A 19,184-nucleotide genomic window follows, 5' to 3' on the forward strand; every position below is an offset into this window, starting at 1 on the left:
GGCTCATTCCGTTGCTCGTCCTCACCGCTCCACCACTATGGCCACAACTACTCGGCCGCCATCTTGCTTCCGATAGAATCTTTAAATACTGGTTGGTCCTCATTTAACTCTCCATAGAAATTCAGATAGATATGTACATTGACTGGGTTTTTTTTAAGTTTGGGGAGGTACAATCTAATACAAAATATGTATGGTAAAGTTCACTTAGGCCTCCATAGGCATTTAAGCATTATAGAAGCTTGAAAATAAATAGATATCACACAAAAGTACCATTTGATGAGAACAGAACACGTGTCTAACAGTCATCAATGCAGTAAACTTCTCATGTGTTTTTTTTTTTTTACCTCATTTGCTTTGCCTAATTTTTTCCTATTCACCAGCCATCAAAAACACACGGGAAGGCACCAGAAGTCCTCGGACACCTCATGAAATAAATATGAAGAGAACCTATGATGCTATGGAAGGCAATCTAAAGCATGGCATGCCTGTCAGAGACACACCAGTGTCCTCCCCAATGGAAGGTATATTCTTTCTAAGATTTTCTTACATGTGAAATAGGGGGGTTTGATTAACTGCGTGTGTGGGTAGGTATGAGCTGAGTGGGCTGTTTAAGTACACTCTCAAACTAATGTTTTACTTGATATAGACATCTAGGATTTTTGTATTGCAAGTTCTGGCTCAGGTAATATTGAGTGAGAGTGATTAAGCTGTATGCCATATTGTGCGTTTTATGAAGGATATCTCGGCGAGCCACTTATGAGAAACTAAATTCATAAGACACGTAAATAGCAGAACTTGTCTAACTGGACTACATTTTACTGTGATACTGAATTCCCTAGATTGACTGAAATGTAAATAGTGATGAGATCTAAAAGGATACACACACACCACACACCATACACACACACCGTCAAATTCACTTTCTACGGTTAATTGAAACCATAAAAGCATGCTACATTTAAAACACAATAAAATGTTGTACAAATAATACAAAAACACAATCATCATGAAATACAGATAAAGTGAAATCTAAATCATCAATATACACAGGAATATTTAATTGAATTTACAATATACTAATTAATAGCAGTCCTTCTCTTTTTCTTTATTCTGACTGCTGCAGTCAAAAAAATAGCTATGTTAAAAAAAATCCCAAACATTGGTCAACATTTGCAAATATATAAAAGCAAGTCTAGTCTGTATAAAACCTTTGCCTTTTCAAATGGGTAAAATGAACAGATTTTGGATGTGCCAAAAATGCTCACAAATTAAAACAAAATGCATTGAGTCCTGAGTAGAAAAATTATCACATGTACAAACATTCAGGTCATCCAGCTTTTCCCATCCCATTGGTTCAGCAAGGAATACATGTAATTGATTCAGTCTGAATCTCACCAGAAGAAAACGGTGATGCTGGTTAGTAACTATATTTAGATATGGTTCAATCGTTTGTGAGGTGGATAACAGCTGCTGTGCCCGCACAAGAGGCTTACTTAGTTCCCTAGCCTCTCTATCCATTTGTGATAATTGCAGATACTTGCTTTTAACCCAAAGCCTATCCACCTTTAGGAGTTTCTCTGGGGAGCTGAATAGGTCTGGTCTCCCCAATCTAAGATGCAGTCCTTTTCACGTTGCTTAACCAGGGTATACTACGTGCTGGGTCAAGAGCTTAACAGCCGCAAATAATTTCGCTGTCTATCACAAGCTTTGGGTTTATCCAAATACCTATCCATTTAAGTAAAGGTGCCATTCCTAAAATATCTGATATGAAGCCTGAACCGGTTTCTTGGAGGATAATATAGGTAGATGTCAATTGTGGCACTGATAGAAGATTTCTTTGGAATTTATTTTCCGCTATTTGGGTATCACTAGCTTCTCTGTATCCCAGAGATCGGACACACACACATTATAAAGGGGAAAAAAATTACAATACTTTAAGTTAAATTCACCTTTAAGAAATGGCAGTCTAGCAAAACAAATAGGAATTCAGAAGATCTCCTGAACACCAAAGCATGAAACCATTCCACTAATGCTAAGGAATGTGGCAAGGGAATTATGCTGTAATCTGGTTTCTGATTGATATGCTTTCTCACGATTCTGGGAGCAGCAGGGCATTTGTGTATTTTATTTATTTATTTATTTATTTAAAATTTATAATGCGCAACAGCTACCCGCAGTGGGTTTCCCGGCGCAAGGGATAGACTGAAGAAGAAAACTGACATCAGACACAGCTGAATTTAGCAACAAGAGCTACAGGGAATTAGTTTAAAAGAGTAGGGTCTTCAGTTTTTTTCGAAAACAGAGCATGTTGGTCTCGGTCTTCAGGGCAACGGGCAGGGCATTCCAATACTTGGGGCCAAGATGGGAGAAGGATCTTCCACCCATCTTCACTAGCTTAAATCTGGGGATAACATAATCACAATTGGCCGATGATCTCAAAGTACGCTGGGGCCTATAGGGTTGGACTAAACTTTGTAGATACAATGGGGCAGAACCCTGTTTGATTTTAAAAAGATAGCATAAGGCTTTGAATTTAATTCGACTCGAGATCTTGAGCCAATGGAGATCGCGAAGAGCCTGCACAGCCGAAGACCTCCTCGGAATATTACAAAGGAGACGAGCTGATGAATTTTGTACGACCTGTAATTTTTTGACAGTCGCGGCATCTGCGCCAAGATGGAGAACATTACCGTAGTCCAGGCGAGATGTTACTAACGCCTGGACTACGGTTCTCCTAGCGGCATGAGGCAACATCCAGAGAATTTTTTGGAGCCATCGTAAGGTAGTAAAACAGATGGCCGCCACCTTGGTGGCTTGTTGCCTCATAGACAGTCTATCATCGATGAGAAAACCCAGGTTACGTACCACCTGGACTGGTAGAGGGGTAGGACCCATAGTGCTGGGCCAGTGTTGAGGGCCCCAGAGATCTTTCTGTTTCCCCAAAATAATGATCTCGGTTTTATCACCGTTAAGCTTGAGGAGATGCCTCTGCATCCACTCAGCCACAAGTGACAAACCAATTTTCAAACCAGACACGCTGTTATCTTCAGTGCTGGAGAGGGAAAAAACGATTTGCGTGTCATCGGCGTATGAAAAAATAGTCAGCCCGGCTTCCTCTGCGATGGTAGCGAGAGGTTTGATGTAGATATTAAATAGCAGCGGGCTGAGAATAGACCCCTGAGGGACACCATACGCCGATGAACATATCGTGGATGCAGCTTTCTGAGAGAAAACTTGGAATGTGCGCTCACTTAAAAAGGAGGCAAACCAAGCAAGTGCGGGGCCATCTATTCCAAGGGAACGGAGAGAATTTAATAAGATGGAATGGGACACGGTATCGAACGCTGCGCTCAGATCCAGAAGGATGAGAGCAGAAGTTTCACCGCGATCGATACTGTGCCGAAGTCTCTCCGTTACCCCTAGTAATGCAGTCTCAGTAGAATAGTGAGCTCGAAAACCGGACTGGGATGGATGTAAAAAGCCCTGATTTTCAATAAAAAGAGAAAGCTGCGTGTTAACATGCCTCTCCAGTATCTTTGAGAAGATAGGCAGCAAAGAAATAGGTCTGAAGTTGGCAAGGTTTGATGTGTCCGCACCAGCCTTTTTCAGAAGTGGGACCACCATCGCATGCTTCCAGTCCTGTGGCACACGAGACTCACTCAGGGAGGTATTAAGAAGTCTCATAAGAGGGCGCCGACACTCAAAATCGAGCAACTTAAGGATTTTAGCAGGCACCGGATCACGCGGTGAACCAGATCTTACACTGTTCAGGCAGGAACGAGTCATCATCAAACAGAAGCCAGTTAGTTATCTTTGCCCCTAGAGACAGAGGTACAGTCATAGTCGCACACATTCTACAACCAACCATTCTTGTTTACTCAAATATTTTGTTTGGATTTCAGGGGTGCAATGTTTCTCATCACAAAGCTATTAAAGAGTCACTTGATCTGCACAATTGTACCATCCTATAGTTGGGTTTGAATCATTAGTTTGATTTTCACTTTCATTTGTATTGTTTGTGTCAAACATAAGCATGTCTCTGAGACCCTGTTGTAGACCTAAAGCTCGCAATTCAACACACTGCAGATGTCCACTTTTTTCTGCAGCTTAGTTAAAAATTGTTTGGCTGAGAGATCCCTGCTTGGCATGTATTTGGCATGTATTTTAGATTTATATCCTGTGCTATATTCCGCCATCTCGATATTGGGGTCCAGAATTGTATCTAAAATGTTTTATTGACGTCGACCAGAAGTATCATAATTATGATAATGTCATTATGACTACTTACAACATCAGCCTTAAACCCACCTTTTTTAGATCATTTCTGCTGGTGGGTTCAGAAGTAAGAAAGTGAGCTTCTGATATTTTCTGAAAATCCATTTGCAACATTGAAGATTCAGAGTGTCAGTTGAATAATACGGAGGACAGTATTTGATGATTGGAGTGTCGATGAGGCAGGTTATTTCTGTGGTCTTCTGAGAGCTGAGCAAATCACTGCTATAGGGATTTTTTCCGTTGGGTCTTGTTGACGCTATTTTCTTGATTTTGAACGTAGAGAATACTTTGTTCAAATTCTCTCCTAATTACCATCAAAAGTTTGCATTCAGTGGAGTTGGCAGAGGTGGGCACACCTCTCTTCCTCACTTGTTTTTCCCGCCAGTTCTCCCATCCAAAGTGGGGGTCAGAACCAGTGGGTACCAGTTGCTTGAACAGCAAGTGGCCTGGGGAAGCTCAGAAAGGCGGTTTTGTCTGGTTTGTAAATACGGGGGCGGAGGGGAATGGGTTTCTGAGCGTTGATAACGTCCCCTCTCTTGGGTTCTGAACCACACTCGTGAGGTCCCCCGTTGATTTCCTAAAAAACTGTTGTTTCTATTAGGATCTTCGAATGGTGTTCTCTTGTTCCCATAACAGTCAAAAGGATTCAATCCACCTTCACCATCAGATTCCAAGCTATCCGATAATGTGAGCATTTAAAAAAAATGTTTTTATTGGTTTTCACAGTTATAGATCACGTACATTTATAAACTATAGTTTGGCATATTCCAAGTTACATAGAAGTCATCAGGTAAAACAGTCAAGGTGTATTCAGGTGTTGCTTTTTAGTATGTTGCATCTCCATTTCTATTGTTGAGGAAATGCATATGAGGATTTTTTTATTGGACCAATGTTGGTAGTCCCCTTGGTTGGTATAGTCCCTTGATGAGTTGTAATATTGCGCTCCTAAGTAAGGATATACTGTCCCCTTGGAGTTTGTCAGTTTTTTCTTGATGAGATAATCACTGAAGGAGTTGAGTTCAAGATTGACATCCTCTAACTTCCTCTGAGCCTCATAAACGGGAATGTTTTTCCTAAGAGTTTCCTCAATTGTTGCAATTTTTTTGAAGAAGGTTTCTACTACCTCCCTTGCTGTCTGAATGATGAGGATCATAGGGTCTCTGGAGCAACGGTTAGCAATGAAGGACCATTTTTCCAGGAACTTCCTAATTCCTACAGATAAGCCAGGGATGGTTCTTATTCTAAGACCTTTGGGTATGACCCTGGGTTTCAGATATTCAAGCATGAATTTCGCATGCGACTCAGTTCTTCTGGCTTTCTTTTTTAAATTAAGTAGTTTGAACCATTCGTCATTGCTTCCTTTGTTGATAGAGAATGGACGGTCCGAGGAAGCACTCTGACCTGGGGTCACGCTTTGCTTTAATTTACTATGATCCCACACATATTGGATTGTTCTTCACTTTCAAACAATCTATTGGTGACAAGTCACAGAGTTCTATCTTGGGTTGCCTAAACTCTGGAGTGTTTTTACATGTTCAATCATTTTTACTGTGATCAATGCATAGTGTGTGAATCTGCAGCTTTACATCCCAAGAACAGATGCATACCGGTAAGTAGCATTTTCCTTCCTACAGAAGCCCCCAGCCCAAAGGCCATGAGACTCAGCCAAAGCCTTGAGTCGCCCTAGTCTTTCAGGCGAGAAAGTGATATGAAAGGTGCAGGGCCTACTCTGCCTTACATCCTTCTGTCCAAGTCAGTCCCTTTAGGGAGCTGGCCTCCCTTAACAGTTTCAGGACCTAATTCCCCTAGCTCTTTACCCCATCTTTGTAGTTTGGGTTCAGAGGTGCCCACCTCTGCAAATTCTAATTTAACTAGGGCAAAGTCCAGCTTACCCACAGAGGTTACCCACAGCTTGAGCAACCCCACCATGACTATTGAGGTCAGGGGGCCTAACTTTCCAATATGGCAGGGGGCTAGGCCACCATACCAAGGACAGTGCTGCCATGAAGGATAACTCCCAGAAGAGGCTACTGACAACGGTCAGTTTCCCGAACCACACCATTAGCCCTTCACTGGTAGGGGAAGTGGCTAACTTACAGGCTTCTTTGGGTTCTGGTAGCCTGTCTGCTGCTTTAGGGTAGGAGGTCACTACACTTGGTAGTGAACACCCTTCTTCCAGCCTCCCTTCTGCCCGCTGAGGAGCCACCAGCTCATGCTGGACAGTTGCCTGACTAGTCAGTGCTTTCTGTTGGCTAGGGGGGGGGGGAATTCACCAGTGTCAATTTTGGGGTTCTCCATTACTGGGAAATAATCTCCCTGGCCCACTGGAACTGTGGCTAACAGTTGGCCCCCTTTCCCACACTGTAAATTCTTTTTGGGCTTAGCTGCACTAACTGCAGGTTGAACCCCCCCACCCTCCCCTCCCTGTTTCTTGGGTGAGGTCTGGCATTGGACCAGTACCTCTCTTTGGCTTAGACCAACCTCTGGGTGGTCATTCCCAAGGAGACAATCAAGGGGGAGGTCTTTACTGACTCCCACCTTTCTACATCTAAGTGACCCAGCTATTTCTAGGAGCACGACAGCCCAGGCCTAAGAGTGACACCCCCTGGGACAGCCCTCACTATTTTTGTTTCCCCTGGGACATAATGGTTTGAGAGAACCAATCTGTCATGCACCACAGTGTGACTGGCACAGGTATCTCTCAGGGCAGTGGCTGGGAGTCCATTCACCAGTAGGTGGTGAAAGTGTCTACTCCCTTCTGGAATCTGAAACTCACCTTTTGGGCCCAGTTTCCATTTGAAGGCTAGGGTGACTTCCTCATCTTCCTCATCAAAGCTACACTGGCAACCCCTGGAGCTACACTGGGGGCTTTGTTTTTAGGACAGCTAGGGTTCTTGGTGCGGTGTTATTGTGGGGATTCGGCTCCTACACAGAGCAGGAAAACAGGACCTCAGTGTATAGGCGTGTACCAACCTATCACCTTAGTATCCAAAATCCCAAAACTGACTGACTATAGTGTCTCATTCATTCCCCTCCAAAAATCACGAAGCTACAAATGATTAGACAACCCAGAATACAACACTCCAGACTCTCTCAGGAATCGCAGTAGCAAGATACACCCTTTCGCCTGCTCACTCGTACTTGTCCAAAATAAGAATTAGCAGGGTCACTGCAGAGCCACTACCAGCAGCAAAATGCATAAACTCAAAACAATTAGCATTGTTAAAATTCCATAGAGCACAAAAAGGAAGGCATTATATAAAGACAGTGGAAAAGGACTATAAGGCCTAACCACCCTCCCCTGACTGGAAGAAGTTTATTTATTTAAAAGAAGATGTAGGAGAGTGGGGTCTGCAATCCTATGGTCACCCCAGATTTTTGCTTTTTGCTTCACTGGTTTACGACTTTCCCTGTCTGTGGGCCTGCTAATCAGACCCACAGCCTTAGCTGTTCTCTCTCTAAATTGACAACCATGTACTTTAGGTGCATTTACCAATTGGTACTGGGCCACCTTATCAGTCCCTGTAACAGTGTACCTTAGGTATCCAGGGCATAGGTGTACCCAGGACCTACCAGGGGCTGAAGCATGTATTATGCCACCCCTGGCTGGCCATCTAAAACTGACACAACTGGCTGCATGACAGCTGGGGCAAGGTGGTGTAATCACCCTTTGCTATAGATATAGTATACCTATATCTAACCTTAACATGGACACATATATTCCTATCAGTCACTCCTATGGAAGGCCTTATCAATCCTGAAGGCAGAGTGCCTGGAATTGTGTGAGATGGTGCTCTGGCATGAGCTGAGCCCGTCTGCAGCTTGCGGAACCAAGTCCTAATAGCTGTTCCATGATAACGCTATACCATATACTCTTAAGTGCAATATCAACCTCGCGGTTAAATGCTAACTCTGGTATAACATTAACAAAACATGTCGAGTAAGGTGTCATACGATTTGGAATACTACCCCCTCGCCAATTCTGGCGACGGGGGTAGCATCCCACCCTTCTAGAGGGACACGACATGTATGTAACTGTGAACCCCGGTTAAAGTTAACTCGAGCCTCAGCATCACAAAATGGATGCTGCCACCACAGACACAAGTCTGACCTCCTGCAGCTGGGAGTCCTTCCAGCGGGGGCGGCTTGGACAAAGGGTTTCCTGCCTTGGGAGGTGCTAGCACCACCCCAGACAGGATTTTGTGTATTGGGTAGGATAGGCCTGAAAGGAATGAGACATGCCTGGGGCACACAAGGTGCCCTGTGCATACACCGGTTCAAACCAGTTGCTGGGGCACTCCAGCCCCAGCTCTGGCGCGAAACCGGACAAAGGATAGGGGGTGAAACCACCCCCCTTCCTGGTCCCACCCAGGGGAAGGACCTAGTCACCAGTACAGCCCCCTTCAGCAGAATAAAGGTAGGAGCTGGTCCCATTCCAAATTAGATTAATCCTGAACTACTCTACAAGAAGAAACTCTGGACTTCGACGTTCTGCTCCACAGAAGACTAAAGAAATCTCCCTTGTGGGCAAGGAGTGTCCACCCTGCAACTGCAGGCACCATCAAGCGTCCAGCGGCTTCACTTTGTCGTCTTCCCTCGAGGATCCAGAATTGAGAGCCCGACGAGACCCGGATTCCCAGACCTCTCCGACCTCAACTCACATCTGCAGCAAAGCTGAGACCCGTGGGTGCGACGAGACATGTGGGACCGGCTATCTTGAAAGAACCTGCACTTCACTTCCAGCACGACTCCCGAGGTAAACTCGACCAAGTGCTTTGGGGATTGAGAAGCCCCAGCCCCGAGCAGCCCCTGCACCGAAGATCAGCCCTCCAGCTTCCACGAGATCTGCGTGGGGCCCTTCTGCTTGTTTGCTGCTCGACGCGTTGTCTGGTCACTTGCCGGCTGGCTAGTGGCCTCCTAGACGACGAACCTTGAAATCTTCACTGCTGGTCTGGTTGCTCCAGACTGGCCCTTGCTCCCTTACAAAAGAGGGTCACCCCGGACTCTCCTAGTCCGCACCAGATGCCTTTTCCACTCACCGTGTGGGTTGCCTTTGCCAAGGCCTGTTGACGCTGAATCTGGAACCAACACTGCCGACAGCGAGCGCCTGCGTGGGACAGCTCGTGCCTCCATCCTGGTCGTCCAAGATGCCTCCTGGTCCATGTGGCTGCAGAGTCAAGACTCCACTCTTCACTTGATCGCGACTAGGACATCTGGTTCCTTCCTGGTTCCACTCCAGTCACTGGCTAGTGACTGTGAATATTGTCCCCTCTGCTTTCAGGTCTTCAGCATCTCTGATCCACCCTTGGATCACACCGGACATCTTCCTCCTGGTCGCTTGCAGCATCTTTTCCTCCAGGCTCCATAGACTTCAACGCCGGAACCCGACACGACTTTGCTCCTATGCAACCGCAGCCCGTGGGCGAGGTAACAAGAGCATTTCGGTGCTCAAGGGTAGATTGACTCTCCTAGTGTCCAGTTCCACAGTCGTTTTAGTCCTAACTAGTCAGGATTGTCCGTACTTACCTTTTTCCTGAACTGTACTGTCCATAGACGTTGTTACGCATCTCGCGTGTGAGTTCACACTCTGCACACGCGTTCCGTGAGCCTCCTATTACTTACCTAAAGTTAGGGTAGAGTGGTCCCAACGATCCTACAGCCTCTGGACAGCTGCATTCCTTCTATCGACTTTCACATTCCATTTACTTAGTATATGGTTTTCCGTGCCCCTAGGGCACCATTGTAATTTCGTGCAACTGATCGTATTTTTCCTAAGAGATTGTCATGTGCTTAGCCCTCTGATCTCATAAAGAGTTCAGAGGTGTTTGTTATTAATAAATATACTGTTTATTTTCATAACAACCTGTGTGGTGTCCTTTCATCTGGTATTCAAGGGGTTATATTGTGGTAAAACAGCTGGTTTCACATGCCAAAAGAGTTTAGCCTAAGACTGCTTTGTCCATGCTACCATTAGGATAGCTTGTCTATAAGGTTGACTTACAACCAATCACCATAAGGGTTGTTTGGACTGATACAAGGTGATCACTAGAACTAGTGAGGATCATATATCAGGCCAACTTCTCACAATGACAACCTCCCAGCACCATGTACTCTTAATGGCAGCACTGCACTTACAGTGCCCAGGAATGGACCTGGGTACTGTAGGGGTAAAGGGCTCATGCACTGGTACCCTCACCACTGGCATAGCGCACCGAGCTAGAGGGTTGACTGATGTATGCCAGGGCAGTGTTTTGTGGGCATGGCACACAGGGATGTGTGCCATGTAGACTCTGTTTTGGGCCAAGGCACGCAGCCTGCAAAGGCAGTGTGTGTGTGTGTCAGGGTGCAGGGCCTTAAAAGGGTGGCAGAATAAGTGCTGCAGCCCTTAGGGGCCTACTTTGGTCACAGTGCGCTGGGTACCTATGATGCCATTTAACAGGGGCTGACATGTGGCCAGAGATGCCAATTGGGTTTAGGCTTCAATGCAGGTTTAGGGAACACAGGCCCTGGGTACCTGATTGGCAGGAGCCAAAGTCACACTCAGTCAAAGCACATCAGCAATTCTACAAAAAGAGGGGGCATGAGATGCAAGAAAGAGGACACTTTCTCACAGGTGCTATCTACTTTACCTCTACCTACCTTTTGGGTTCCACTGGGTTTGTGCACGCTATACCTCACTTTGGTATAGTATATACAGAGTCGGCTTCATACAAGGACCAAAGACAAGACTGCTTTGGTGGGAAGATTCCTGCTGCATCTTCGTCCATGTGCTTCTTCAAGTTCTGCAACTCCATGGCCCTGCATCCTCTGAGTCACCAAGGACTCACCCTGCATCCCAGCCAGAAGGAGGGTCGCTTCCCTGCATCGGTAGGCACCTCTACGTTGTCGACCGGTTTGCTGTTCCTGTTGTCCCATGGACATCGCCCGGATCTGCAACACAGGTGATGGTTTGTTGGTTTTCCAGATGCCTGACCAGTCTTCCCTGCAACTTGGGCTACTGTAATCCCTCTCCAGCCAATGTGAACCGCCTTCCTGTGCACCGCATCTGGTTGATATTACCAAGGCTTGTTGGCTCTCTCCACAAATAATCTTCAAGCTCCAAGAAGCCCCAGTCTCCAGTATTGCAGAGCTCCAAGAACGACATCCTGCCTGCATCCTCTTCACAGTGGGCCTTCATCTTCTGTGTGCTGTTGTGGCTTCCCTGCGACTCCCGTGCCTGCTGCCTGAGGCTCCTCTAGTGGAGCACTAACGATTCCTGCTGGCTCTCCTGCATGCTAAACTTTTTCTTCTGTGTAGTTGATATTTCTGGTACTAGATATGCCAAGTTTGTGTCTAGTGTATGCTAATAAATAAAGTATATTTATACTCACTTAGATGATGTGTAGGAGAATAGACAACATCCCGGACCTTTGTCTTGCTCTACCACACAACTGACATTTTTCAGGTCCCACCTGTGCTAGACTCATAACTTCCAGGTTGGACAAAAAATGCAAGGCCTTCCCTACTGACCCCATTTACGTTCGTGGGCAGCTACCTCTGACTCTCTTGTTGTCACTACGGACCATAAGAGAGTCAACTCTCAGGCTCCTGGTGAAGCCTCTCCACCAGACAACGAGAGTAAGCATATAGCCTCTGTGAGAAAAAAGTTGGCTATGTAATCAGCCAATCATTGGCTCATTGGTAACTCCATTGGGTTACTTTCCAGATATGACCGCATCATCTGGGATGAAGTGGAGGAGTTCCTCCGGCTTCTCCCCGAGGAGCACAAGAAAAGGGTTTATGCGATTGTCTCTCAGGGAAAACAGATCTCTAATATCATTATTCACTGCTCATTAGATACTGTGGGAACACCATACAGATCGGTGAACTTCAGCCTTCTCCTGCACTGGCATGCCTGGCTCCGTATTTCCAGCTTCAAGCTGGAGGTTCAACAGACCCTCCTTCTCATGTTGTTTGCTGGTCAGCATTTATTTGGTCCGCAGGTAGAACAAACTGTAGAGAAAATCAATAGAGATACAGAGACAGTAAGGCTATGGGCGCACTATAAACACCTGCACCTCTTGGCCCGTTTCGTCACACACCCTTTCGTGGAGGCTCAAAGACCAGTTCCACTGATGTCTACGCATCTATCAATGTCCACAGGCAAAGCAGCCCTCTCCCAGAGACCGCTTTAGGGGTTCTTATAGATGCAAAAATTCAAAAGGCAGACTTAAAGGTGGCTCCTCAACAGCAGCTGCAGCCACCACCAAAGCCTGACTTTCTGCCCCTACTCCCAATTACACATCACTTGTTGGGAGCGTCATCAATGGTTCTACCCCATTTGGCAGATTGTCACCTTCGACTAGTGAGTGTTAAACTTTATCTGACATTGTTATTGCCTTGAGCTCATTTCCAGGCCTCCCACCATTCTACCTCGCAAACTCAAACTCTGCCCTGAACAACAAAGGCTACTCAGGGAAAAGTTCTAAACACTACTTCTGAAGGGGTCTATAGAACCCTGCCCCTATCATTACCAGGTAATGGGAGTACAGGCGGACAACACAACAGCTTTGTATTACCTTCAGAAACAGGGCCGCACCACGTCTCCCCAACTCAGTTACCCCAGCCATTTGGAGGTGAGCTCTCCACCACAAAGTCCATCTGCTAGTGGATTAACTTCCGGTAGCGTACGTCGACCTTCTCAGCAGGATGTGGCAACAAGTACACAAGCGTGAACTCCACCCACTAGTCCTTCACCAGTACTTGCAGCGTGTGGGCTTCCCAATGATGGACCTTTTCGCCACAGCAGAGAAAGCTGAATGCCCTAACTTCGCCTGCAGGCTCCCACACCCTCAATCAAGCGGCAATACATTATGGATGTGTTGGTCAGGGATATTTGCCTATGCTGTTCCCTCTGCTCTCTCTACTTCCATTTGTGGTTTGGAGGCTCTAGCGGACATCTCTCACCCTTATCCTGGTGGCTCCCACAAGTGCTTGTCAGCCTTGGTTCACAACTCTATGGTTCCACACAAGTGGCTCCCCCAACAGGCCGGACCTTCTCACGCAAGACCATGGAGAAATCAGGCATCCAGACCCCAGGTCTCTCAACCTTGCGATCTGACTCCTGAGGTCATTGAATTTTGATACCTTAATCTTTCACCTAAATTCAGGAACATTTTCAAAGATGCACGCAGACCTACTAAGTGGGGATGCTATGCAGCCAAGTGGAAAAGGTTGGTGTGCTATAGCCACTCAAAAATGGATCCCTTAAAAGCCACAGTATAGGACATATTCTGCTATCTGTCTCATTTGCAGATTTCAGGCCTAGTCTTCTCCTCCACATGGCTACACCTCTCTGCTGTGGCAGCTTACCTTCAGAATAGACAACACGCCTTTCTTCTGAATTCCAGTTTATAAAGCTTTTATGGAAGGGTTGGAAAATGGTAATTCCCCCTCGGGTCCTACCAGCCCTGACATTGAATCTCAACATTGTTCTAAGAACACTCAAGGGTCCTCTGTTTGAGCTCCTCCACTCCTGTTCCCTTTAGTACCTTTTTTGGAATGTGGCATTTCTAGTCGCTATTACTTCACTCAGGCGTGTCAATGAGCTGCTTGCATTAACCTTAGAAGAACCATTCTTCCAAGCACCTAGAGCTAGGGGTGTCCTTCACACCAATCTCAAATTCCTCCCTAAGGTAGTCTCCAGTCCCCACAGTAAAAACAATTCTCCCCGCATATGGGTCTTCAAAACAAACAGCCAATGTTCTTCTCTCTCACCGCAACAGTTTGCAATTATAATTTGGTACCACATCAATATTGAATGTGCACAGAGCTTTAATTTCATATAAGTTGTGGAACGTGCTCTCCATACTTTGGATGTGAAACAAGCCCTCATGTACTACATTGATAGAGCTAAACAGTTTAGGAGCACACATCAACTCTTTATTGCTTTCTCCAACCCACATAAAGGAAGGGTTCTGTCCAAATAAGGCATTGTGAAATGCATCCAATCATGCAATACTAAAGCTAAGAGAGCTTTTCCCATTCCTCCTAGGGACCATTCCACTTGGAAAAAATGACCTCTATTGCCTTCCTGGAAAACATTCCAGTAGCTAACATTTGCAGAGCAACTACCTTTTCCACCTCTCATACTTTTGCAAAACATTACTGTGTGGATGTACTTGCACGCCAACATGCCAGGCAGTGCTCCTTTCACTTTTCCAATTTACTACAACATCCACCGGCTAGCCACTGCTTCTGGGAAGACTGCCTTAGAGTCTAAGCCCGGTATGTTAATCTAGAGCCACACATGCCTCGAACAGAAAATGTTACTTACTCTGTAAGCCTCTGTTTGTGGCATTTAGTGCTGTAGATTTACATGTGCCCACGATTCTCCCGGACTCCTAATGCAGTATCTCTTACTACTACTTCTCCATCTTTTGCATAGACTTGTCTCTATACTTTGCTTCCATCCTCATCCGCCATGTGAAAAAAACAATCTAACAATGGTGTCGATGACCATGTTCATTACCAGCAAGAAGAGGAGTCACAGTACCTTGTGACTCGTAAGACTTATTCGAAGAAAAACAACTTGCACACATCAGGACTCATCACTAGATGGCAGGAGTATGTGAATCTACAGCACCACATGCCACAAATAGATGCTTACAGGGTAAATAGCATTTTCCTTACTATACCTTGTACATACTATGTCTCCGGAACCCTCCAGTCGATTTATTTTCAAAGTGGTGTCTAAAAATACATAACAATACAATCTGTTTTTATGAATTGGTGTCAGGTTTCTTTGGTGTTTTGTCAATTTCTTCTTCAATTGTTTTGGTGCTATTTAAATGATTTGCACTTGTTCCTTTGTGTAAGCCTTGCTGCTCAGTCACGGCTTCCCAGGGTTGAACTGTAGGTTTGACGAACGGCACCTAATGGTCCTAGAGGGGTTGGTAAGTGCATTACATGGTGAGGTTGCACAAACACACCATATAATGCACTCCATTTTCTCACAATTAGGCCACCAGAATATCTTTACCACAATAGTTAGGTTCTGAGATATGAGCCCTTTAACAAAAATAGGAGCTCTTGAGTCTCGGTAGCTGGAGCTGGCCTACTATATTCATTGCTACCTTGGAAACCGTACTGGTGAGTGGAGTCCTTAGCAAATCACTTAAGTCTAGTTACCTGTGGACGGATCACCAGAACTTAACCCCCCTACTCTTTTTCTGTGTGCATCATGAGCACCTTTGTTGGGCGGGATCCTAGTTCTTTGATTGGTAGGTGGCTAGTTGGGCTCTACCTTTTTGATGTCACCTTTTATTCTTAATAAGAACGAGTTTAATTGGCCACGGCTTTAATTCAACTCTTCTGGCACTTGAGTTGTACCGAAGTATCATTTGCCCCCTTTACCCAAATCTTTGCAAGAGTTTAGCTCCACAAAGAAATAAAGACCAAAGCTTGTCTGAAGAGCCTTAACTCAACTTAAACCAAGCGCAGTAAGATAACGGTGGGCACGGGTCAATGTTAACATAAACCGAGCTCTAAAGAATTATATAATTGTTAGGGCCCCATATCTGCCCCAGATTGTTAGAGTGCCTTCTGTCTTTTTATGTGCATTGTCCTATTTCTAAAAGCACTGACTGGACAATGATGCTATTGCATGTTGTTTGCTTTGTCATCCCGAATCAAAATGTAACCCTCAAACTTCTGGATTATGCCTTGACTGCTCATTCTCACTATCTGGAGAGAGTCTGTAAATTGGATAATCAGGGGCTGGGCTGCATACTATTGTAGCTGGTCAACCAATTGGTAAATTATAGTATAAAAATAGGATACTGGCCAGTAACCACTAACTGCCCCAAAATTAAGAGAGTAAGGCAACCTGTATTACATGCACACCAGCACTGCATTTCTGATGGATACATCTGCCAGTGGATTCCTCACCTTGTGAATATCCCCCTGCGTCAGCAACGTTTGGAAAATTCTTTTGCAGCACACCTGCGTTGACGACGTCATAGGAGCACTGCATCGCGCGTAACTCCGACTGACGTCACAGACTCCTTATTAGGCCTACGTTGGCGTGATGACATCAGTTCCCTTTTTTCCACGTCGTCGATGCTGTTTCGGGAATCTTCTGTTGCGATTCGTGGTAACTTTGTTACTGTTGGATTTCTACTGTATATTTTTTGGTGTAGCTGTCTTTTCGAAAGATGTCGTCGAAGAAGATAGGTTTTAAGCCATGTGATGTATGCGGGAAGATGATGTTCATCACGGATCCGCATAGTGACTGCATCTGGTGCCTGAGTTCGGATCACGACGTCCAGAGTTGTCGATCCTGTTTAAAGATGAACCCGAAGGCTCTTCGAGAACGTAAAGCCAAACTGCTTGTTGCCAATTTGAAAGGTAGGGAGGCCAGGAAGAGTTCGAGGTCGAGGTGCTCGAAGTCAAGATCGAAATCGAGATCGAGGTCTCGTTCGAGGTCGGCTTTGAAGTCGACGTCGGGGCATGTTTCCGGATCTTCGAAGAAGAAACATAAGAAGAGGAGACATAGTTCCAGGCATCATTCAGGGAAGGATTCGGACTCAAAAGCTAGTTCATCTGGAAGAAGGCATCGAAGGGGCATGATAACTCCCTCACCGAGTCGGGATCCTGAAGGTGAGGCCTTGCCTTGTTAATCTCCGGATCATTCACCGGCTTCGGAGTTCAATCCGTCTCCAGTTCCTTCACAATCTCCGCTGCGTGAGGAGGAAGAGGTTGCTGATCCTCAGGGCTCGACGACTCCGTTTGGCCAACCGGAGGACAAAGAGGAACATGAGGTGTCGACTCCGGTGCAGCCTCCTCAGGAGCAGCCGGGTGGGTTCGTATCCTCCCTTTCCAGGTCCTGGACAGGACCACTCACATTTTTTAAACGCCATGTATGGTGTTTATGCGAGAGCCATGTACCCCTCTGGAGCACCGGCTGGTCCCATGGGTCCATTGGTTTATAATTTGGGTGTGCCTCAAGCCTATGCTCCCGCGCCTTGCCTTCCTTTTATGCCGACGCCGACTCCTCCTTGGCATATCTCGGCGCCGCCGAAGTCATCAACACCGTATGCGGCTTCACTGACGTCAGATAGACCTCTGGATCCGCCTTGATGCTCGACACCGGCCCTTCGGAGTCGATACCAGATCCGACGAAGTCGATTCGAATGGAGAGGTCGAGGCGTGAAGCCCAGCGCCTTTTGGAGGAGCAGATTTATAGGGAAGCTGAATACGAGGAAGGTGAGCTTCTTGATCCAGAGGATTATTTTGATGACTTGCGAGAGGCAAGTGGGTTAGAGCTGTCCCCTGAGTGGGATTTGGCCTCAGTGTCAGGTGCTCCTTCTAAAGATGTGGTGCCTTATCACGTTGTGATTAAGAAGGCAGCAGACTTGTTGAATGTGACTTTGCTTACAGCTGAATACAAGTCAAATATACTGACTGAAATGCTTCATTCACCATCATCATGGTTGAACCCATTTTTCCCTTTACTGACGCACTAACGGATCCAATACTGGAAGTATGGAGTAGGCCTCTAACGGCTCCTGCAGTGTCTAAGGCCGTGGCTAGGCGTTACAGGGTGGCTCCTGGTGACCCTGACTTTTTGTCATCTCATCCCTTATCGGAGAGTTTGGTGGTGCAAGCTGCCTGCTCTAAGAGATCTGTAAGCTCTTTTCCTCAAGTGCCTGGTGACAAGGAATCAAAGAAGTTGGACCAGACTGCAAAAACGTATTTTCATCTGGCAGTATCAACAAATGCCACTTGTTTGCTAGGACGGTATATCCATGCTTTGATGGATTCAGTGAAACAGTTGTCACCTAAGCTTCCTGAAGAAGACAGACATTTTTTTAACGAGGTGATGTCTGACACGCAAGCTGCTGCTCGGCAGGTCATTCAAAGTGGTATGGACACGGCAGACTCAGTAGCAAGAGTAATGGGTTCTTCGATTGCCACTAGAAGAGCGGCTTGGCTAAAGACCTCGGAGTTCTCGGCTGATGTTCAGGCTGCATTAATGGATTTGCCCTTTGATGGCTCAGGCCTTTTTGGGAAGAAGGCTGATGCTGCATTAGAACGGTTTAAGGACAGCAGGGCAACAGTAAAATCTTTGGGTTTGTGTTAGAAATGGGATCCCTGGCTGGCCAGGGCTTTCGCCAAAGTCAGTCAGAGACCACCACTCCTAAGTCAGGGCAAGGGAGTTACACGCCAAGATAACCCCTGCTCACCCTCTAGGTAACGGGGCGCGAGCAGCAAGGCTAAACTCAGAGGCGATGTGAGTTAAGTATTTGCGCACGCACCCCAGCAACAACACCCAAAGGCCCACCACAAAGGAAACTCCACACAAGGTTATATAAAAATAGCCTTTGTATTACACCAAAACACATTAGATAAAACACACATTTTACAAGGTGCCAGAGGCACGGGCAGAATTTACAGGGGATATGTACAAGACAGGGCCACCTGGACCACTGTCAGGAATCAGCATTTTTAGAAGTAACAATACAATACTTGTAGGCCTAGAACTTTAGAACATAGAGCCTATCGGACAGTACCTTCCGTCCTGGTTGCGCAGGATAATGCGAGTGATCTCCTTAGTAGGCTTTAGCGGGCGACCGGCTAGCTACAAGCGTTTCTCTGGGGCGACCAATGTGTGCGGCTCAGAAGAGGAGGGGGAGGCAGGATGCGGGCGGCCCAGCGAAGCCGCGCGGCTCAGGGGAGAGCGGCGCGGCTCGAGGCTTGGCCGGGCACGAGCTGCCGAGGGGAGTGAGCGAGGCACACTTCATCGAGGCCCCAGGGGCCCAGGGAGATCAGACAAGTCCCAGCAATTTGTCAGGGAAGGCACAATAGAGTCCACTGGTCCTGGGACTCTGGTCAGGGGGCGAGCTCAGTATCAAGCCCCATGGAATATC

The 19,184-nt window shown here is 46.3% G+C and overlaps 1 protein-coding gene across 15 annotated transcripts in view; it reads left to right on the plus strand.

Moving 5' to 3' along the window:
* NCOR1 (nuclear receptor corepressor 1) overlaps positions 1–19,184 on the plus strand; it is a 1,934,049-nt gene that overhangs the window by 1,295,097 nt on the left and 619,768 nt on the right. For all 15 annotated transcript variants that reach the window (XM_078679968.1, XM_078679976.1, XM_078679969.1 and 12 more), the window contains one exon: positions 381–521. In XM_078679968.1, coding sequence (XP_078536094.1) covers positions 381–521 — 141 coding nt within the window. The remainder of the gene's footprint in view (positions 1–380; positions 522–19,184) is intronic.

This window comes from Lissotriton helveticus, chromosome 3_1 (genome assembly GCF_964261635.1).
Source record: "Lissotriton helveticus chromosome 3_1, aLisHel1.1, whole genome shotgun sequence".
Classification (NCBI taxonomy): domain Eukaryota; kingdom Metazoa; phylum Chordata; class Amphibia; order Caudata; family Salamandridae; genus Lissotriton; species Lissotriton helveticus.